General features: G+C 54.9%; 1 protein-coding gene across 1 annotated transcript; it reads right to left on the bottom strand.

The window, feature by feature from the left end:
- Window positions 1-5,778: 5,778 nt before the first annotated feature.
- Window positions 5,779-19,651, bottom strand: Arid5a (AT-rich interaction domain 5A). Its single transcript, XM_051204275.1, has 7 exons — window positions 19,536-19,651; window positions 11,923-12,038; window positions 10,993-11,113; window positions 10,658-10,710; window positions 10,170-10,267; window positions 9,665-9,827; window positions 5,779-9,355 (listed from the first exon to the last, which is right to left on the bottom strand). The coding sequence occupies exons 1-7, from the start codon at window positions 19,537-19,539 to the stop codon at window positions 8,165-8,167; spliced, it is 1,746 nt and encodes a 581-aa protein (XP_051060232.1). The 5' UTR covers window positions 19,540-19,651; the 3' UTR covers window positions 5,779-8,164.
- Window positions 19,652-22,822: the final 3,171 nt, after the last annotated feature.

The following is a 22,822-nucleotide window of genomic DNA, read 5'->3' as shown; positions in this document are numbered from 1 at the left end:
CACATATGCAATAATACCTAGACACACATATGCAATACATAGACACACATATGCAATACACAGACAAAGCACTGTACACTTACTGAAACATTTAAAATCTTTCTGAAGTCTTCATTGGATCCAAGCACAGAAGGTACTTATTTAGATGGGGAGTTAGTGTGCCTCCTTTCTTTTTATGTAGTATTATGTATGTGTTGTATATAACACTGTTACATATGTGGCGTATCTTGTTTATGTAAACTTGTGAAAGATTGAAAACACCATTTTCCTGATATTTGACAATGCAGTTCTATTTGCAAGGTAGTATAATCATTTACTGACCCGTGAAGAGGCCCCTCTCTTGATCAAGTATATACATACTACAGTATAATTATTATCATAACACTTTGGAGCCGTTTTTCTTGGCTGTGGTTAATGGCTATAAGCACAGAACTTATCTAGAAGTCTCCCTGTATGCCTACCTGACAATACAGACTATATTTTCCACTAATTACGTTCGAGTGCTCTCAAGCAAGCACCTGGCTCCTCTGGTGTTTCTTTCCTTAATCTGGTTACAACAGAACTTCAGATACCCTTGTCCAAACAAATAGCCTAGTCCCGAGCAGCCCAAAAAACCTCAAACGAAGATGAGAAAAGTCCAGTGTGCCAGAGAGAACTTACCAGGGCTGTCAGTCCAGAGGCCTGCAAAGCTGACCACAGTAGCACCCGGTGTCGGTAACCCCAGAGCTCCTACAGCAAGATGGAAGGTGGAGACCCGAGTCCTAATGTCCCAGAAGCTTGCACCAGCTAGCCAGACAAGGACAACAAAGAGGCCCTGCTTTATGGAGATGGAAGGTAAAGGCTGACGCCTGAGGCAGTCCTCTGACATGTGTGCACATACACACACTTAATGGTGGCCTACAAATCCCAAATCCCGTTTTCTGCTTTAATAAATAGCGAGGAAAACCACAGGTCTTGTCCCAAAGTGGAAAGGAAGGCAGGCCACTGAAGTAAAAGAAATGTCTGCTTTGTCTCCACCGTGTGTGCAGAGCTGGGGAAGGAATGGGACACGGACCATATTTTCACAGGAACGGGGAGAGTTCTAGCCCTCTCCCGAAGCCAGTGGGAAGTGGCCAGGGCTGTGGAAAGTTACTCATCTGGGTCACCATTCTTCTGAGCCTCTCTGGCCCCTGCACATGCCGGTTCCTCTGGCTTCATGCTGCTGCTGGTGATGCTCGCCAGTGGACACTTGCACTGCGATACACGGAGCGAATACAGAAGCCGTCTTATGGATGTGTCTAAGAGGGAGCTGGAGATGAACAGAGCATGGGTTGCCTCCAGGGGCCTGACAGTCGGCAGGGCAGGGCAGGGCAGGGCAGGGCAGGGCAGGGCAGGGCAGGGCAGGGCAGGGCAGGGCAGGATCCAGGCGTAGGTCTCAGTAGCAGAATGGGGTAACCCTGGGTGCTGTGAGGACACTTGATGGAGAAGCTAGGGTTCCTCGAGGGAGAGGCTTCAGGGTGAGGCTGAAGGCAAGCGAGCAGAGGAGAGATTGGACTTCCAGTAGAAGGAAGGGCGTGTGTTTCCAGAGCTGAGAGGGGGTGGGGTCCCCCAGGGCTCAACCCAATCGGGAATTGCAGAGCGTGGTTGCTATGGGGAGCGAGGAACCAGAACTTTCCAACCTGAGACAGACCTTGGGGTTTTCATTTTGAGGCAATGCAGAGTTGTGGGCTGCATCTAAGCAAGGTGAGCTGGATTTCGGCATGCTTGTTTTAATTTGTCTCCCGCTGATTATACCCAAGTCCACAAGCCCCTGTCAGAAGCGCTAAGGTACTCTACAAATGGCACGGGCAGCTCCGCGTCTCCAGCCCACCCGTGTGTCCCGCCTACCCACTGCTGAAAGAACCACGGCGCCTTGGCTCTCCTGCCTTCCAGTCCCCCCCCCCCGTCCTTTCTTCCCCCATTAATTACATTGGTTTGTTTGTTTGGTGGGGGGTACATGCATGCCATGGCATACATAGGGAGGTCAGAAGACAACTTCCAGTAGTTTCCTTCCTCCCTGGCACACTTGCTGAGCCGTCTCCTTAGGCCTCTGTTTCATTGTTGTTTTGCTTTGCTTTGCTTTGTTTTTTCAAGAGAGGGTTTCCTGGATAACAGCACTAGCTGTCCTGGAACTCACAGAGCTCCACCTGCCTCTGCCTCCTGCGTGCTGGGTGTGTGCCTAACCTCCTCTTTTCTCATACCCCTTTTAACAGCTTTTCCCTACCGGTTCCCTTCCTGATTACTAGCCAGGCATCAAGCTGGAGCTCGTGGACAAGAACTGCCCAGCCCAGGGTTCTTGGATAGAGCTCCCAGTACAAGTCCCTCTTCCCTAGTCTTTGCTCCCGTGGGAGGGAAACCATTGAGATGTGGCGTTGTGGTCAGGGACCTGCACCAGACAGCCCGTCATCAAGCCCCAGACAGAGATGGCACCGATGTGGCAGGTGAATCGCCAGCCACTCCCTTCCTAGGACCTTGGCAGACATTACTAATCAATTGCATCACTTTCACAGTGAGTCAATCCAGAGCTGCAGACAACCACAAAAGTTGACTTGCCATTCTTGACCCAGACACTATCCCAAAAGTCAGGGTGACTGACTCAGAAGGCCAAGCTAAAGGGCAGCGGTCAGAACACATGCAGGGCTTCCAAAATCGATAAGGTAAAGGGCAGGACAGGGCATGGCCAAGCTGTGAAGGGGAATGGTGATTCACATTCAGCAGAGACTTCCTTTACGCTGGGCTTTCTCTAAATACCCTGACTCTTGAGGTTAAACGACTCACTTCCATGCTGCAGATGAGACAGGAGTCCCAGAGAAAGGGGTGTACCTGGTGTCACCCACCGTTCTGACCCATGTGGTGCACACTTCCAAGGCTCAGAGTCAGCTTCTCTTCTACCGAGTCCCCCGGAGCTGAAACTCAGGAGGAGGATGTCAGGCAGAGCCTGGGGGCTGCTGCTGGTGATCTAACCACTGCCTGGGACAAACGCCGCGCTCAGGGAACATTTGCTCACGGGAGACCTCTGGAGTGAACACATACGACTACTCCAGCGCAGTCCAAGCTACCAGCAAAATGTCACCGGATACAGGTTGAGGACAGGTGTTCAGGGCCACCTCCGGGTTAGGAGCTGGTGCTGCCTCACACATATTGGTACCCGGGCCTGGTAGTGTCATTTTGGGAGGTTCTGAAAACTTGGAGCTAGGACAGAGCTGCAGGGGATAGTTCACTGGGGCATGTCTTTGGAGGCAATGCCTGGCGCTCTCTCGTTTTCTCTCTCTCCATCTCCCTCCATCCGTCTCTCCCCTCCTTTTCCGTCCCCTTGCTCGTTTTTGTCTGCCCTAAGACAAAGAACTTCCCACGGCCACATGGTTCTGCCTCCATGATGCTCTACTCAGGCATACGGGGCCCAATGGCCGAGGGCTAAATAAGGCCTCTGAATGTGTGAACCAAAGAAACCTCCCCTCCTCCAAGTTGTTTCTGAAGGTTATTTGGTCACCGTGGTGAGAAGCGCCACTAATAGAGGCTCCACACTGAGTCCCTGGTGTTTGGCTCTCCCTCATGCTCCACTCAGGAGCTCTTGCCTGATTGGCCTTCATGTCTGTTGCCTGCGAGGGAAGGACCCAAGGATGACACTGGCTTGGGACAGTGCCGCTCAGAATCTGTTTGCTGCCAGCCTCTTGGTTTTTCCTCTCCACCCCAAGGCCCAAACATGAAGCCAAGAAGCTGAGTGGTAGGAAAGAGGCTGCGAAAATGCGAAGTTGGGGAAGACCCCACGCTGACAGCCCCCTTTTCCTACTCTCCTTGTAGGAAGGCAGCACTTTCCTCCCTGGGGGAGCCCCACAGCCAGGGCCAGGCGCATGGTGCCCTCCAGGAGTAGCAGCTGCCCCGGGAGGCTGGGCAGTGCCTTCAGCAGCCATTTCTGTTATCCGTGTCTAGATTCCATTCTGCACCACAGTCTGGGTCGGAGAGTGTGCAGGGTGCTGCCATCATCACCGACCCTGCCAGACCAGCGATTGCTCTGCAGTCCTGCCCTGTGGAGAGTTGAGCAGTACCGTTCTTGGAGTCGCCAGCTAAGATTGGTCTTGACCCTATAACCATGAAGAACAGCTGCTGCCACCTAGTGTCTGAATAGTGTCACAACTCTGACTTGAGTGGTGGGCAGTTGGCTAGGACTGGCTCTAAGAGGGAGAGGCTGAAGGACTGGGGGGAGGGGGGTAGATAGATGCCCCTACCCCTGGCCTGTCTTGATTCAGAGAGTCATCCCATGTGGCCAGAAAGGCTGGTTACTCAAGAGAAACTCCATAATGTTTTCAATGCTGTTGGTGCTATTGTTTTCAGACACCTAAGGGCTGGGAAATGCAGAGTACTTTCCTAGCATACACACAGAAGGCTCTGGGTTCCACCCACCGCACTGGGAAACAAACACATCAAAGCATCCCAGACAGCCTCCGCTCTTGACTCCAATCCCCTGCAAGCCACGGTAGTTTCTCACTGGCCTCTGGCTTTCCCTAATGTCCACCCTGCCAGCCTAAGGCTCTGGCCACCCATGTGAGAGCCGTGTGAGAGGCTCGGGCCCGCCTCCCTCTTTCCTGTGCCCCCCACTCATCCCAGCAGCGTGCCCGCTGTCCTTATTTGCGGTGTTTCAGGGTTCCCATGCCGCGAGTCCTTCTGACAGCCCCTTCCTGTTCTACCTCAGCCAGGCAACAATAACCGATTTCAGCCAAGACTCTGATGGCCCCAGCCAAGCCCCTCAAGGGTCCACGGCTCACCAGGACCTAAAGTCTGCTGGTCTCACCACCTGTTGCCATCTCCACCCCCACCCCCACCCCCGCCCCACCCCACCGCACCACACTTGCTTCACCCTCTGGTCCCGTATCAGTGCCCTTCCCTGAAGCCACCTCAGCTCTACTGCAAAGGGGCTTAACTGTCCCTTGCCTTAAGACTGCACCCAGCCGGCCTCCTGGGTGCAATGATACCCATGCCACCAACCTCAAGTGGAAATTGGAGCTGCTCAGATGCCTTCGCTCGGCCCTGGGACAGCTTTGCTGCCCTCTGTGAGATCACTTATTTGTCCTTCTCCAAGCCCAGCCCCCGCCCACCCTCACTCTGCACACAGTAGAAACAGCAACGCTGGACAGACATGTCTACAGCATCCGCAGACCCACTGTGTCCAGATGCTGTCTCCTCCATCTCCAAGGATGGGCTCCCTGCCCTGTCCTAGTCTCCAGAGCATCCAGGTCCACCCGCCAGCGCCTGGGAGGCATACAGCTCAGGGGTCTGATGGGGGATGTCCTTCTGTAGGCTGTGAATATATGTTTCTCTTACTGGTTGATGGATAAAGCTGTTTTAGCCAATGGACCGGCAGGATGTAGTCAGGTAGGAACTATATAGTCAGGGCTGCCAGACTAGGAGAATTCCAGGAAGAGGAACACAGAGGACGAGTCACCAGTGGGACCATGTAGCTACCGAGAAAGCAAGAGACCTGGGCAGCATCGGTAAGCCAGGGCTGCGTGGAGATACACGGGTTATAGAAATGGGCTAATAATTAAGAAAGAGCCAGCCAACGAGAAGCTTGAGCCATCAGCTGAACGGTCTATAATGAATATAGGCCCCTGTGTGTTTATTTGGGACTAAGTGGCTACGGTTTGGGGGGACAGAAACCTCTGTCTACAGGGGTCAGTGCTTGCTGAGCACGGATAATGCCCCCAGGGTCCTATCCCCAGCACCAGAAAGCAAACAACAAACTCTGAGAGCCAGGATGCTCTCCCATCTTTCTTTTATTACATGTAAAAACCCAACTGCACCAAACCCGAGTCACTTCTGGCTTCTTCCTCTGTCCCAACCCCACAGGCCCCCTGGTTCCTGGGCCCCACTCCCTTGGGGACTTGTTGCTCTGTTTGCCCATCATCTCCTCTAGCCATTCTCAAGGTCTCTGCTAAAGAATACTCTGGGCTGCTCTGATTGAAACTGTAGTGCTGATACCTGCCCAGTGAGGCGCGTGTGCGTTTAATGCCACCAAGCTGAACACCAAGACAGTTAAAGGGCAGCATGCTTTAACCCCCAAAGCAAACAAAGGTGCTGCCTGCTGAATGCCTGACTCATCACACTCAAGGGAAATGAACTGGGACCACGGGTAGGGGTGGCCTCTGCCTTCTCCCACCTAAGTTAGCAGCTCAGGTGTCACAAATGATTTGAAAGTAGACCCAGAATCCAAATGATACACTGAACAGACGCCGAGAGCCCTGCTGGCCTGACAGTCCGCTGGGGCAGCTGTCAGGGACAAGAGTGACTGGGAAGGTGCGCAGCACGCACCCCCATCCGCCAGCGCGGTGTTTGGAGTTCTCTCGCTCTGTGGGAAGCAGGATGAGAATTTGCACGTGAGGGAAATACATGGGTGCTCAGTGTAGAGTTCCAAGGTTTCCCAAGATGCCTGACTTGCATTCATTTCTAGTGTCTTTGCTTAGGCAGAGGTCGCAGGAACCCATTCACCCTGCTACCCCACAGAATGTGCATTCTCCAGATGTGCCTGCAGAGGGCCTCACCCCTGCCGTCCTGAACAGTGTACTCCCAAGTCAGGCTGAGACTAGTGTTACTCTGTAGACAAGGGGAGCCCTCCACATGCAAAAGCACGGGGCATTTGCTAGCCTAGGGTCCCTCCTCACTGGGCTGGACAAGCTCACAGTTGGGGACAGTGCAGTAGAGCAGCCAGGAGCTCAGGGAATACACAGGCTAGCATCTCAGGGTCTCCAGGAGGTTGGAGAGCTGGAAGATGCTTGAGTGCGTCCTTGGAGCATCCTTGGACAGCCCTCTCCACTCTGGCTACCTGGTCCCCACCTTCCCTGGCCACCCATTTCCCAAAGCCGGGCATCCTCAGTGACACTCCCATCCCTGGCCTTAGCCATGCCACCTGTGAACTAAGGGGGCCACGAACACTTGCCCGTCTACCCACGGCCTGAGGTCAGGCCCAGGGTGAGTTCCATTTGTTGACCTGGTTCACTGACATCCTGGCATCTCTGGGCCATGGTGGTTCTGCCTCCCCAGGAACAAACAGCTGAGAAGCTGTACTGACAGTCTCCTTGGGATTGGCGGATCAAGCCATCTCTAAGGGAGGAGGGTGCTAAGCCATAGGGCTCCTCTGTGGGCCCCTGGGACCAGCACAGCTGAAACTTAACTGTGGCTTGGCAACAGATCCCCAGGCACATACGGGTGCCCTCTGCCCCTCACCCCAAATCCAGTATGTGTAGCGGGAAAGTGGGTGTGCTGGTGACAGGTCGCTGAGAGCACTCGGCAGCAGCGTTCACAAGTCTACCCACTACCAGGACACACAACCTGGGGCTTGTGTTAGCAACCTCAGAAGTCCCCTTTCCCCATGGTCCACGGCTGTTGTGATTGCTTTAGGCCAGGCGTCTGAGACTAACCTGAGCAACAGAGCAAGAACTCTCAAAGCAAGCAACTCCCTTCCTAGTGCTGGCACAAAGGTGCAGGGCAGACACATCCGGGGACCGGGTCTGTGGCTCAGCTTGGAGGCTGGAACCACACAGCCCCTCCCTGGTGTTTCGCAAGTCACCAGTGTCCTCGGGGCTTTGCACCTTAACCACCTCACCGGGCAGGTGTCCCGAGGCTGGAACAAAGGAAACATGACAGTTCATCTGTGCAGAAGAGGTCAGGGTTTGCTCTGGGCCTGCCCGCCTGTGGGGTGGTAGCATCCAGATCGGAATGGCATCGTTTCGTCTTTGCTCCCGTCCTGTCTCACCTTCCCTTGCAAAAGTCCAACGCCGTACACCTCAGGGCTGGGTGCAATGGCACCAGTGTCTTTTTATTGGACCTCTCATGGCCACCCCGGATGCCTTGCGCTACTATCTAGCGCCTTCGCTGTTCAGTGCTCTTGACCTTGGAGGAGAGAGAATACTAGCTCGGGTCCTTTTTGTGATTTTACCACAGCTTGGTCCCTGGGCTTTGGGTTCAAGCGGATTCGTTGAGACAAGCCTGCTGCTTACCCATCTGCGCCAGGGGGAGGGGGACACAGACTTGAGAGGCTAACTGGCCTGGGAGTTCTAAACAGTGGGCTCTGGCCTGAGGTCCCCGGCAGCCCCTGCCCTTTCGAGACCCCGTCCCGTCCAGTCCTCATAGCACAGCACGTGGATGCTCTAACCTACAGCTTGGTGTTGAGGTGGAAGAAATGAGGCGCCGCGTAGGTTGTGACGGGTGGCGTGTGCCAGGCAGATGGAGGCGGACCCAGTCTGTTGCGGAGGACGGTGTCGTAGGACGCGGGAGGGAAATGCATCAGGCTGGTAGCCACGGGTGAGGGGCCTGCGGTAGCCAGGAAATGGGCTGGGAAAGCTGGGATGACCAGGGGACTGAAGGGGAGTGCGGCCTGGCCCTTCAGAGGGTCTGGGCTACCGGTGAAGTTCACAGGACACCGCAGCATGGTACCCCTGTAGGCCTCGGGAGGGGTGGGCCCCAGGGCGGGGCCCAGCAGACAGGACACAGCCACGCCAGGCACTGCGGGCCTGCGCCCAGGCTCCTTGGCATCCACCTCCTTCAGCAGGGGAGACACTGCCTTCAGTTTCTTGCCTCCATGAGCGGAGCACTCGTCTTCCAAGCCTGGGCTACTTGGGAGGGGTGGCGGGGCTCCAGGGCTCTCAGCAGGGACCTTGGCCATGGGGTACACCCAGCAGGCTTTGGGCTTGGGGTAGAAACTCCTTTTTCTGGAGCTGCCTCTATGGAATGCAGAGGGGCGGTTGGCATCCCCACCCCACACCAGCTGGGGCTCTTTGCCCGAGAGCCCGTCCTCTTTACCAGGCGGTCCCAACATCACCCTGTCTTTAAGGCCAGAGAAGAAGTCCCTGGGGTGCTGGCTGACAGGCTTCAGCACCTCAGTGGGGTAGGCGTGAAAGTGGGGGGCTGTGGGGCAGAGGCCCTCCTGCAACGCCGTGCTGGCGCTGGCGCTGCCGCAGCCGGGGGCCTGCAACCCTTCCGGGGGGGTTAACCGGTGTCCAGGGTTCTTGGCCGGTCCTCTGAGGTTCGGGGGACTTTCTCGAAGGTCCTCGCTGGGGCTCCTTGCCCCGTGGCGGCAGCCTTCTTCCTGACACTGCAAGGCCCCTGCCTTGCTGACCTGGGCCAGGAGTTTCTTTTTGGCCAGCGGGGACATGATGCCATGCGCCCCCTTGCAGTAGAAGCTGGACAAGAGCCGCTTGTAGGCCTCAGGGCAGCCACTAGCACCCATGCATGGCAAAGAGGGCCCAGATGTTGGGCCTAGCTGTTCCGTACTATCCCTTGAGGGTGCCTGGCTGGGAAGTTGTGTCAGGCCAGTGGCATCCGGTTTGGCCTTTCCCGGTGTGGTCTGGAATAAGAAAAGGCTTTGTTTTAGGGTTGGGTGCAGGACTGTGCATCTAACCTAGAGACTTGGAGGCAGGAGGCCCCCAGAGGCCACCCAGCAGCGCCTCTTAGCCCTTAGCAACGCCTTTGGTCGAACGTTTTCCAAGGTGCCCCGTCCAAGCGTCTGGAACCCAGTGTCCCAGCAATCCCAGCACAGGGTTCTGTGACAAGGTGTCTAGGTCTTCAGAGAGCCCCAGGTCCGGCCAGCTCCTGCCCTGGAAACAACAGCCAGGGCCAGAGCTGTGAAAGTAGACTCACTGTGCTGGTCGCTTACCTGGTCCGCTTGCCTCTCCGAGTCCTTGGCCTTCTTTGGCTTCTCAGTGGTCCCGTCATCTCCCCTCAGCTCCTTGGTCATTTTGTATTGCTTCCTGGGCTTGGCGGGGGGCAGTGGTTTGTCATCCTCCCCCTTCAGGTGCCGCACGTATGGGAGGACCAGCCTGGGGGAAGAGCGGGTGGGTGTGTCCACCAGAAGCTTCACCGCTGGCCTCCCGCGGGGCGGGGCGCGGGGCTTTCTGTAAGGTCCTCGGCTCCTCCCCGCCACAGCTCCTGCCGTCCCCAAAGCTGTCTGCCCCGTCCTGCCAGTGCGCCAGGCGCGCTACAGCTCTTCCTCAGATCCCAGCCCTGACAAGGACATGGCTTGTGGCACCCCCCACCCCACCCCCACACGTGAAGAGCCTATCTGTCTATATACGGGTCTTGGCACCTCATCCCCAGCACACGCCTGCCACGGCCCCCGAAGAGGAAGGCCCCGGTGTCCAGCGCCCTACAGGCGCCCATACCTCTCGTAGTGGCGGCGCGTGCACGTGGCTGCACTAGTGCTGCCTGGACTGCCCCCCAGCTCATCATACACATTCTTCCAGAGTCGGCGGCCCGTCACCTGCAAGACGCCAGAGGAGGTGGCCAATGGGGACCCTCTGGCCACGGGTTCCCCTTGCAGGGGTTCCTTCTTCGGTCCACGGGCAGGATGCTGGGGGGGGGGGGGTGCTGTACCTACAGCTCTCCTCCCAGAGCCTACCTGACCGCTAGGCAGAGCACGTTTTGGACTACTACAGGGCAGGGGGGAGCAGATGCTTAGTGGGAAGAAACTGCTTAGAGATGCAAAGTACCCTGTCCCTCCTCCCGGCAAGCAGGCTGGACCTGGGGATTCTGCCCTTCCTCAGGTCTGCAGGCCAGAAAGCCCGACCGGCCATGCTGCTCCCTAGACCTCCGGCCATGCTGCTCCCTAGCTCCTGCAAAGGGTATGGCTGAGGCTGGAGCCCTTGCTTACCAGCTCATAGGCCCCCAGCTTCTCCACTGCCTTATAGATCTTCCACAGGTTAACTGAAGGAAAGAGGCAAGACAGGCTGTCAGGCTCTGTAACCCATACACTCCCAGATGGGACCACTGGCAGGCTGGCCTGGTGGTTAAGAGGATGGGACCCTAACCCCACCCCCTGCCTTCAGGGAGGGCTTCTCATAGGCAACTCCTATAGACTGGCGACATCGACATCCAGGGTTACCTGGAGCAGAGATGCCTTGCCTATTGTCCTGTCTGGGAAGATTCCCCTGGTTGACTCCCTAAACCCACCTCCCTGCAACCCCCCCCCTCCCCGCCAGAACGCACTCTGCTTGAAGCCAAGATGGGGCACCCTCTCAATGGGCGTGTGTCGCTCCTTCATGAACTTGTAGAGGCTGACCAGGAAAGCCTGTTCCTCCTCCCGCTCCTCGCCTGCCTCTTGGGAGTCCTGCGGAGAGAGCAGGAGGCATGGATGGGCCCCACTGATGGGCAGCTGGCCTCTGGAGACCGCTGAGGGAGTGTCTAGGTCCCAACCACAGGCTACCTGGGAGCACCCAGCCTCCTGCCCCCGGGTCACACAAGTACAGCTGTGAGCCTGGTGCCCAGGCTCAGATCAATGCCTGGAATCTACAGTCCCAGAGTCCTGACAGCCAAGGCCCGGAAGTGGCCACAGGGACAGCTCCGAGGCCTTCAGGCCAGTTATAGCGTGCTATACATCTTAGGTCCTGGATGGCGGGCTCAGTGTCCCTGGATCCCTACAGTAAAAGGCACTCGGTACTTCCTCTCTGAGCCAATAGTCTGAAGCTTCCCACTTTCTATCAGCTTGGTGGACAGCTGGGAATATCTTCTTTTTACAAGACAGGGTTTCTCTGTGTAACCCTGGCTGTCCTGGAACTCGCTCTGTAGACCAGGCTGGTCTCGAACTCACAGAGATCCTCCTGCCTCTGCCTCCCTGAGTGCTGGGATTAGAGGCATGTGCCACCACCGCCAGGCGGGAATGTTTTCTGAACACTGCAGACTTGTGTTTGCTGCTCTGTGATCAGGGTCCAGGTTGTCTGATTTACAGAGAGTTCTGCTACAAAGCTGGGTGGGTGAGATCCTGCCTTGCCCAGCGCCCAGATCCTGCATCTTCCGATGTGGGGCCTCTAACAGCTCCACAGCTTGAGGCAGAGAGGCCCTGCCTCCCTCTCAGAGCTCAGGATGTCTCAAGTTCCCTGGAGGTTGAGCCCAGCAGGGAAGAGGATTTGTCCAACTCACCTCCAGCTGGATGGGGCTCTGACTCCTGCTCTGCTCACCGTCTGGCTTGGGGGACACAGGGAGCTCTAGGTCACCCTCTTCTGACTGTTCCCTTTTTCCTTTGGCAGGAGGTGATGCTGGGAGAGAGGGATGAACGAGGAGAGGGCAGGTGAGATGCCAGTAGGAGGACCGGGGCTGAGGAACGGTACCCACTTCAGCCAAGGGAGGGATGAGTGCTCATATTCCTTAGAGTGCCCTCTGCTGGCCAGCCTTGGCTACCACACCCGAGCTGTTCCTCTAAACACACACACACACACACACACACACACCCTGGCTCAGCAGCCACCTGCTCCTCTTTCCTCTATTCTAGCCACACTCCCCGCATCTCTGCAGGAAACCCTCAGTCTCATCATTGTAGCCCAAGATCCAGCGAGAGGAATGTGGGTAGGGTGTGATTCGGAGACATTTTCTCAAACCTGACCAGGTTCAGGCAGAAAGCCTTGCAGTAGCTCAGCTGAATGCTGTCAAGGCTTCATCTATGCTAATTGCCCTTGTGTTGGCCCTGAGGCTCCAGGCTGCCCCTACTTGCAAGGCTCTTGCCTGTGCAAATCAGCGATCACCCCTTCCTCAGGCCGGCCTTTCCCAGCCCAGCTAACTCCAGCACTCCAACCCATCCCTTTCTTGTCCAGCAGCACTGAACGGCGACTGCCCTCACCTCGTGAGTCTTCTGGTCCCACTCAAGACACGTGCCAGGTAAGGGAGAATGGTGGTAGCTCAAGACTTGTGACGATGGCCTCAGAGAAGCCCGGCGCACTCTTGTTTAGTGAGGCTCTGGCCTGGGCAGGAGGTTATAAAAGTGCCCCACATTGGCCACTGCGAAAACATCAGCCCACACATTGCCTCAGGTGATGAGGCAGACTGGTATCAGATTTGGAACCAAAACTTTTTAAATTAATTAATTAATTAGTTAGTTAATTGAGACGATGCCTCACTGTGTAGCCCTGGCTGGCTACACACGCAGGAACCCTCCTGCCTCTGCCTCCTGAAGGGCAGGCCTACAGGCATGTGCTACCATGTCCAACTAAAAGGGAACTTGTTTTGTTCTCATTTTATGAGGCAGGGTCTTATGTAGCTAAGAATGATCTTGAACTCCCGGTCCTCCTGCCTCCCTCTCTCCAAGGCTGTAATTATAGTCATGTGCCAACACACCTGGTTTAGAAACTCACATCTGCTGATCCTTTCTTTTGTGCTTTGGGGGACGGAGTGTCGGGCCTTGTACATTCTATGCACACACGTTTTCTAAATCATTTTGGGGGCTTAGCATACAAAGGAAAAGGTTTTACTGTGGCATTTCACACATTTCATTATGCTTTATTCTTTTCTTTCTTTTTTTTAAAGATTTACTTATTTAGTACACACACACACACACACACACACACACACACACACACACACAGTGTTCTGCCTGCAGGCCAGAAGAGGGCGCCAGATCTCGTTATCGATGCCTGTGAGCCACCATGTGGTTGCTGGGAATTGAACTCAGGACCTTCTGGATGAGCAGCCAGTGCTCTTAACTTCTGAGCCATCGCTTCAGTTCCCTCATTATGCTTTATTCTTATCTTCCACCCCACCAAGCACTTTCCTTGGGTTTTGAAACAGTCTCAAAATGTAGCCCAGATGTCGGCCTTCAGCTTCTACCTCTGTCCGCATAGTAATTACAGGCATAAGCCATGGTGCTAACCTGGGACAATGGTCCCAACTCGTGGTTTGCTCCAGCTCAGAGGGCTGTGAGATTGCCGGAAGCGTGAGATATTTCCTATCAGCACAGGCAGAAAAGAATCTCCTTGAGGACGCTGGTCCCACAGCCACATGACCCCGACGACCCGGTATTACGATGTTCAGATCCTGAAAGGCCCTCCGTTTCATAATTGTTCACACAAGTGCAGCCACCCACACCCATGCCTGTGTTTGCTCACATTGTACGGGTCCCTGCGTCTGGGTCCCTGGCTTTGCAGTTACAGCCTCTCTTTTAGTCTCAGGAGGGATCCCATTTTAAAGAGGGGGAAGCTGAAGCCAGAGAAGTCGCAAGACTAAGCATTTCCCTCGGGCACCAGGACTCAAGACACTCTGTCTGACCATTGCTTCAATGGCTTGCTGTGATTATTTTCACCATTGGCAAAGTCCTCATGGAGTGTCCAAATAAGCTCACAGAGACACTCATCCTAACTCTTGCCAGAGTCTAAAGAGACGTGGGCGCTATCTTAGATAGGTACTGACATCAGATTCATGGCCAGTCTTTAGAGATCTCAGGATGTGACAAGTACCCTTCTTTTTCTATCGTGTTCTCTGAAATGTCACGCCTCAGCCTTTGCGTCTGTGACTGAGGAGGAAAGGGCTCTGGGGGGTCCTTTGCCACCTCTGGGTGGATCTCAAGTCTGAGAACCATAAATCTGTCTTAGTCTAGCCCTCCTCCAGCCTGAGGCCTCTGCACATTCCTGTCTCCCGTCCAGCTGCTCCTCGGGTCCTGGGCACTGGTAGCAGGGTCTCTCCACCTATCCCTAGTGTGACCTAAAGAGCTAGCGTGGCACAACCCCTGGACCTCAAAAACTAACACAGTTGCACCGTGACGACCCCTGGGAGCATTTCAAAGACCGATGCTTATGGGCCCGAGTGGGACTTCATCGGAGACTGAAGCTCCTAGGGACCCCGGGGGCCTTCAGGTGGGCAGCCACCAGGCAGGTGGTCCCTGATGCTCAGGATCTGTAAGCTCACTCAAGGAAAATCTCCTGCAGTAGGACACTCAGGTTACCTGGAAGGGAACTTGCCAGTCCAAGCTGTTTGGCCCCAAATGGAAAAGGGATCGGAGCTCCCACCCTGAGCCACAAAGGGAAATACTTTCTTATCACTATGTCCTGAGTCCCCAAATGAACTTGGTGTCCACTCTCTCCTGGCCAGGGTTATCACTCTGACTGTCCCTGGCAGGACCTCCTGGGCCCTGACTTCTGTAGCCTTAGATGAGGGGGCAGGGTATCCTTTGTCCTGTCCCTGGCGGTCCTACCTCTCAGTTCCCCAATCATTTCTAGACATGGGTTGCAGGTAAATCATTTGTAGGGAAGGTTCTGCTATGAAACCAGAGATTTAGATGGTGCCCTGTTCTGGCTCCTGAACCTCCTGATGTAAGGGCCAACCATGCAGTAGCAGGCTGGGTCCCACCTCTGGGATCCAGTTCTGCAGAGGAAGCCCTCCTTGCCCTGTTTGACTGATGCTGCCGCGGACCAAGTCCTTGCCTATCTCAGAGCTTGTGTGGGAGACCCCTCCTGGCCAGTGTCTCGATATCCTACTTATGAGTAGAGAAGAGGACAAATATTCTACGGTCTGCTTCCCACAATACCATTGTACCCATGGAACAATAATGGCAATAGGGGCTGACATTCCCTTGTGCACATCTAAACTCTGGTGTGGGGTGTGAGCTGGGGTCTACCCAAGTTTCCCTCCGCTGAGCAGGTGTTTGCCGGTGCTGCTGGAGTGACACCCTCTGCAGTTAAGTGAAATGCAACTTTCCCCACAACCTCACGCTTGACGGAAGCATGTCTGGGATCATCCCTAGACTTTCTATTCTGTTCCTCTCACTGTGGAGTGCTGCCATCCATGTGCAGTTTTAATTTTCATAACTTTAAGACAGAGACCACTACACGGAGGTCAAGTCTCCGTTTGATATTTCCCTCGGAAGAACACTCCATCTGAAATTTAGGAAGATGTAGGCCTAGACTCTAAAGCAGTGGTTCTCAACCTGGGGTCTCAACCCCTTTGGGGGTCAAATGACCCTTTTCACAGAGGTCGAATATCAGATATCCTTGCTGTCAGATACTTACATCACTATTCATAACAGTAGCAAAATTAGTTAGGCAGCTCCTTACTCCACTGTCCATTCAAGGGCCAGGGGAGGCTAAGTGATCAGAGGGACAGCGTCCCTTCCTGGCCATCAGCTGGTGGAGAAGGGGGCAGCAGGAAGACCGACCGCCCCAGCCCCTCCTGATCAATTCCAAAACTGTGCCTGAGGCTGCTGGGCGCTAAGCTATCGTACCGGGGCCCAGCTTCAGCCTCTCTTCCCAATGAGAGCAAGCTTGCCAAAGCCGGTGTGTTTCCAGACCACCCCCTATTTCCCTCTGTGCCATAGCCGGGGCTCCACCAAAGCTAATGTCTTCTTGGCTGCCTGGGGCTGGGCATCTAACACAAGCCTTACTGAACCTTCCTCCTTTTAGCAGATGTCATGCCTGAGGCTCAGGGAGGTTGGACAACTTGCCTCAGGGTCACACAGCAAAACTCTGAGTCCAAACCACAGAAGTCCGGTTGAGCCCAGACCCTAAGATCTAGGGCTTTGTAAACAGGCAGGGAAACCAGCTTTCTCATCTAAGCTCAGAGGGTAGAAACTTAACCCACATTGCCTGAGCGGATCTGTACACGCTAATAAGAATAGCTCGGTGTGGACCACTGAGCCAACCAAGCCAGAATGGGGAAGGGCTGAAGCTCCATCCATCGTATGAATCACTGTGCGGCCTCGGGGCCTCCCAGGGCCTCATCACTGTAACACAGGGTACCACTTGTAGCCTTTAAGGAAGGAAAGCCATTGGACACTACGGAGAATCCCCGAAGAAGTGGGAACCTGCTGTCTGTCTGGGTAGACAATGGCTTTGTGTAAAGGGAGAAGATGAACGAACGTAGCGGGGGGGGGGGGGGGGACACCCTACAGGGAGTCAGCGAGGCTGTGGGACAGGCGAAGGGTTATCAAGAGGCCCCTGTATGCCTGCCCCCTGCCCTGCCAGCCAGTGACTGAGATCAATGAAACTGCAGGGTGGAGGCGGAGGGGGCTCTAGTAACAACACATGGATGCCTCTTGTTTATTTGTTTGCTTGGGACAGGGTTAGCCCAGACTGGCCTCGAACTTACGGCTCTCTGGGTCAGATTTGCCAGTGTTGGGACGATAGGCATGCTCCACCATGCCAGGCTGGGTGTGTCTTTTATCACCTCCATCCCTGCTTCTGTAGCTCTGTCCCCTCCTCTCTGTAAGAAGGGTGTGCTAGACTCAATGGCCAGTATTCTAAACTCCAAGAAAGCAAGAAATGAGGCTTCCCCTACGAAGCACAGCTCAAAGTGTGCACACACCCAGACACCTGCCTGTCCCCAGGGTGTCCGATTCTCCCTAGGGTCCCGAAAGACTGGCCTAAGTCTGCAGGATGAGCTTCCTTGCTCCAAGAACTCTGGTGCTTCCAGAGTGTACTAGGCAGCACGCCTCCCTCCCATGGGCTGATGGGTAGCACTTTCTTTCTCCCTCTCATTTGCCTACCCCAGTCACCCTCTGCGACGGCAAGGAAGTGACACTTCCTTTCATGAAAACTCACTGACTGGGAACACGACGACGTCAATTACAACAATAATGGCAAGGGCAGCCTCAATAACAAGCAGCAGACACAGCCCCACCCCCTTGCCTGAGGTGGTTGGCTTAAGTTTCTCTTAGCTCAAGCTGGAGAGCAAACAAAGGCAGCCTTTGAAGCGGTCAGTCCACTCCGTGGCCCAGAAGCCGGCTGCCTGGCATTCTCCTCCTTGGGCTTGCTCCAGTGGGCAGTTTGGGGAGGCGGGGGTGTGTGGGGGGGGTCCTGTCAAGGGCCAGCCTTGAAGACAACTGGACAGGAGTCTGAGGATCCAGAACCATCCACAGCCTAGTCTCGGCTCCTCTGCCAAGGCAAGGAGAGTAAGCTCTGCTAGTGTGTAGAGACAAGACAGGAGCCCCGAGAGGTATATAAAGGCAGAGAGGGACGTACGGACACCAGGTATGAGAGGCCAGACTCCCAGTGCTACCCAGCTCCAGAATAGCCGAGGAGATCCTACTCCTGGAAGGACCGAGTCCCCAGGGCCCTGCCCCTCTATCCATATGTTTGGTGAAAACAGTCCTTCATCTGGATTATTTCCGGTTTCCCCACCCCATCTATGCAGAAACAGGGCTCAGAGGGATGACTCCACAGTAGAGGTAGAACCCCCCCCCCCACAGGGTACTTCCCCTTTCCCACTCTCTTCCTACTCTCCTCACCCCTGCGCGGTACCTGCTACCCTGGTCCAAGAGGGAATGTAGACCAGTTTCCCACCTGGGGCAACAGAAGGTCACCAGGAAGGAGTGAAGGACAAGGAGGCTTGGAAGCCTGGCCCTCACTCACTCACTATCAGACCCGAGTCTGTCTCTGTGTCTCAAGTTTCTCAGGCTGTATGTTATAAAAGAAGTGTGTGTGTGTGTGTGTGTGTGTGTGTGTGTGACTCTAAGGCCCATTCCGCCTCTGTCCCTTCAAGTTCTAGGCCAGGCTGTCAGTTTGGACTCTGTAACTGCTGTGGAGACCAGACCCTGGAGCTGGCATCTCCCACCGTCCCCTGCTCTGGCATCCGGTTTAGGCACTGGGACCCTTAGATGCGCGCATCAATTCCCAGCAGTGCCCACGGTGGTGGGGTGGGGTGGGGTGGGGCAGGCAGCACCTGTTACCCTCTTTGGCTGCCGTCACCCGTCCAATGAAACGGAAGACTCTGCGAGCAAGGGGATACAGCACAACTTGGGATGAATGTGAGGCCTTGCAGGCCCGGGGTTGGCAACCCCACTGCGCCTGTGGGCCAGGGCGTGGGGTGTGACCCCAGCCAGGGCATGGCGCCTGGGCAGTGTGGAGGGTCGCAGATGTGGTGGCGTGGTTGTGCCCCTAGTTCGAGCTTGAGAGCAAAGCCAAACTTGCTTGTTGCACTCTGGCAGCCGGCCCTTCTGCCCTCTCCACTAATCACCCCCAGTCCTGGGCCACCACCCGCTCTCTCTGGAGAGACCCGAGGGAAGACAGGGAAAGTCAGAAGACCAGGCAAGCCAAAAGAAGCCGCCTTTCCTGCCAGGGGCTGGGAAGGGAAAGAGAGAGACAGAAAGAAAGAAAGAAAGAAAGAAAGAAAGAAAGAAAGAAAGAAAGAGAGAGAGAGAGAGAGAGAGAGAGAGAGAGAAGGAAGGAAGGAAGAAAGAAAGAGAAGGAAGGAAGGAAGGAAGGAAGGAAGGAAGGAAGGAAGGAGAAGAGGAGAGGAGAGAAGAGGAGAGGAGAGAAGAGGAGAGGAGAGAAGAGGAGAGAGTCGAGAAGGACCCGAAGCCTGTGCCCGGCAAACCATCAGCACGTCCCTCGGCAAAAAGAGGAACCGTTGATTCTTCAAGGCGCATTGAGCAAGTTCTTCAAAACCCCGCGCACTCACTTTCAGGAAGCGCGGCCGCAGTGGGAAGCGCGGCGCACTGCCCGGCCCGGCCCGGCCTCGGGTTCTGAGAAGCGCTGGGCTGGCACGGGGCAGGGAGGGGCCCGCGGCCGGCCGAGAAGCTGCTGCTGACAGCTGTCACAACAAATGGGCCCAGAGCAGCTTGAGATCGAAACCGCAGCAGGAAGTGTGGGCGGCTCAGTGAATTTCAGTCCAGAGCCGGAGAGGAGAGTTTCGAGATAAACGCCTGGGAAGCCCCTGGCCGCCCCGACCCGACTCTCCACGAGGAGAGAGCACACAGACACCCGGTTTGCCCCGCGGGTCGCGATCGCTCCGGGTCCTCAGCCCTCCGACCCCGACGCCGCCCACCGGCCGCTTACCCATGGCCCAGCGAGATCGCGCGTCGCCGACCGGAGACCCTCGACGAACGGACCCGTCCAGTGGCTGCGCGCTCGGCGCGACTGACTCGCGCTGCGGCTCGACTGCCGCCACCCCGCGGGCCCGCCCCTGGGCCCGCCCCGCCGCGCTCTGAGCTCCCATTGGTGGATCCTACCCTCTAGGGCGGGGAGGGCTCCGCCCCCTGAGCCCGAGGACGTCTGGGAGTTGTAGTGTGCGCCCCCTTGTCAGCAAGGGGTTCATGCTGGATACTCAGGAATCATGGCTGCCCTGGGTCTGTTCGTTTCCCTGGAGGCAAAACCAGAGGCTTAGAAAACTACCCGCCCTCTCCAGCGTGCCAAAGACTGGGTGGGGTTAAACAGTGCTTCTGACTTTGACCTCAAGTGGTCCCGGCCAATTCCATCCTATCCAGCCTCATTCATATATAGAGGTGAGTACCGTTAGCTTACTAAGGTCCAATCTAGAAAGCCCATGGCCCTGGCCTAATTCCCTATGCCTGCCCACAATGCCCATGTCCACGTATATCATATAGACTGAATGGCAGTCACAAATGAACCGTGCAAAGAGGAAGCGAAGGGAGCGAAGGGCGAGGGTTACGGTGAATGGAGACAAGAGGAGGCAGGGCAGTCAGTTGGGCTAAGACTTGAGATTTAAAAGCAGAAAGCCTCAGCAGCTGAAAAGATTCGACTTGAACTCTGTTCCTAGTATGTGGTTGGTATCCCCGGAATCGAATTCTGTTCATTAATTATAATGTGACTCTCACACCATCATTTGTCGGCATTTTATAGAGCCAATCAGGCCTGGGAGATTAATGAGCTCATATAGCTAGTAAATGGTGGGGCTGGAGCTCAACCCAGGCATAAGGAGGGGCACAGTTAGGAGAGCTCCATAGGCATACTCCCAACATTTCTGTGCCCCCCCTTCACACCGAACAAGTGGACCAGGCTGCATTTGGTGACTCTGACCCTCAGGCCCTTATCCATCGGCTCTAGACTAGCAGATCTGCAAGCCCAGCCTGGAACCGGCAACACTGGGTTTGGAGGGATGATTGTAACAGCCAGCTCTTGCAGATCTGGTAACAGACACACTGTTGTCAATATTTATTAACTGCTCAGAATAATCACCAGAATAGTGATTGCAACAGCACCTCCCACATCTAAGATTACAAGCCACACTCCACCCCAAGAGATCTGAATTGGCAGAGATGCTATCTACCAAGAGATACTTTACAACCTGGAAACTTCACAGGCTTCTATTCTAGTTCCGCTTGTATCGGTTTGGGAAGGCTTGATTGGGCCAGCCACAATGCCAGGCTAGGGATAGAGATCTGGATACTGCCTTCAGGGTCACAGTGCCATCTGCTATCCACCGGGTTGGATACTTTTATCAGTGAAGCACTCACTACCTTACAAACCCGCAGCTAAGCCTACCTTTGGAGAGAAGGATCCTATCATCTAGGCAGGAGGACATAATTTTAGACAGGGCTGTTTGTGCAAAGCCTCAGCAAGTCTACACCTGTCTGGGGCAACCTGAGAACAATATGATCTAAATTTAATTGTCTCCTGAGGCAACTGTTTGCAACAGAAAGTAACCTACAACAGCTAATAAGTTCTACTGAGAAATGATACCTCCATTAGCTTTCCTAAAAGCATAAAACACTCCTGTTGTTCAAGCTTCATTTGACACCCCCTCCCCCAGCTCACAGCTGCATTCCATCACCCACCATCCACGGAATACCAGCCCAGGATAGTGTGAGCAGTCACTAGCCCCTCTGTGTCTTGGTTGTCTCTCTGCTGCCAGTCTCCAGAAGAACAAAAAAACAAAAACAAAAAACAAAACAAAACAAAAATAACACCACTAATGTGTAAACACATTCTTCCCAGAAAAAGCATTGAGAATAAATCAGTCCTCTCTGGCCCCGCCCCAAATCCAGTTCCCTCCCTCTCCTTATCAGATTGGATAGTCTTTTAGAAAGTTCCCTACTGATTTTCATAGACACATGTATCCATGGTATGGTTAAACACGTAACTTTGTTTAATGTGTATTTTTAGCTGATACACTCATGGAGATGCCTACAGTTAAAACACAGGTCACATGTGTACATGTGACCTCTCCATAGTCGTCCCCTCCCCACCCCCAGTCTTGTTGAGAGAATTCTAGATCTCTTAGGCCCTCCCTCTTGGGGAGAGACTGGGCTAAGCCTACCTTCTAACGCCTCACGTTGGCCCATCACGAGGGACCTGGCCTTGGGGGTGGGCCTCATCCTGGATCTTTCAGGCCTGGAAGTCAGAGCCCCACTTCATCTGAGACCTTCAAAGCCGTTCCGTGTGCTCAGAGAACAGGACAGGCAGCCTGTCTTCTCCACTGTCTCTGCTGTTCCCAGGCTCAGCAGTTGCAAAATGCCCCCTGGGGCCTTGTTTTCAAAGGGCAATGAAGTGGGGGAGTATTTTTAACTGTTGGCCCTGCTCTGCTCCCCCCCACCCCCCACCCCATGCTAGCTGTCCAGGAAAGGCTTGCTTCGCAGTGCCATTTGCAACTCATGGAAAACAACAAATGCTCGAAATAGACTAGACCCAAGCCCGGGAATGGAAAAAATGGGCTCATGGTTTCAAATGCGTATTTTAGAAAGAGTATTTTAGAAAGAGACAAGAATAGCTTTTGGCCTTTGGGGATGGGCTAGGGATGAGGGACTGGGAGGTGGGGAGGTGGCTACGCTGGGATAGCATTGAGTCCCCCCAGATCACCAAGGGACAATTTCCTAGGCGTAGAGGTATGGTGACTGTCCCCAGGGTGTTTAAAAGCAGGTGCTCCAATCTCCCTCTGGACCTCCCAGCTGAATCTGGAACAGTTGGGTTAGGGCTGGCTTCCGGGTGGAGGGCTCCATGGCTCTCTCCTCACCCAAACAGAAACCCAAGACGCTTAACTGTCTGCACCTGAAAGGTGACAGTTGAATCCTCCTGGGGTAGAGAAGAATTCGGGGTTTTCATCTACACTCATATACAGCCCAGATGTGCAACCTTGTGCACGTTGTTTGGCCTCTCGGAGCCCCAGGTGCCTGGTTAGGGAAGGTGGGGATGATGCTGTGCTCGTCCGTCTGTCCGTCTGTACATCTAACACATGTCATGTAGTCCTTCTGTGCTCTGGTGCCAACTTAGACACAGTCCTAGCCATTAACAGACAGCAAAGTGCCAATGCCTGGGCCGGCAGGGGTTCTGGAGGATCAGACCCTTGTATCACCTGATCCCTACAAACCAGGCACTGGATTTGTCCC

The sequence above is a fragment of the Phodopus roborovskii genome, unplaced genomic scaffold (assembly GCF_943737965.1).
Source record: "Phodopus roborovskii unplaced genomic scaffold, PHOROB, whole genome shotgun sequence".
Lineage (NCBI taxonomy): Eukaryota > Metazoa > Chordata > Mammalia > Rodentia > Cricetidae > Phodopus > Phodopus roborovskii.
The sequence above is the reverse complement of the archived record's forward strand: the minus strand, read 5'-3'. Positions and strand labels throughout refer to the sequence as shown.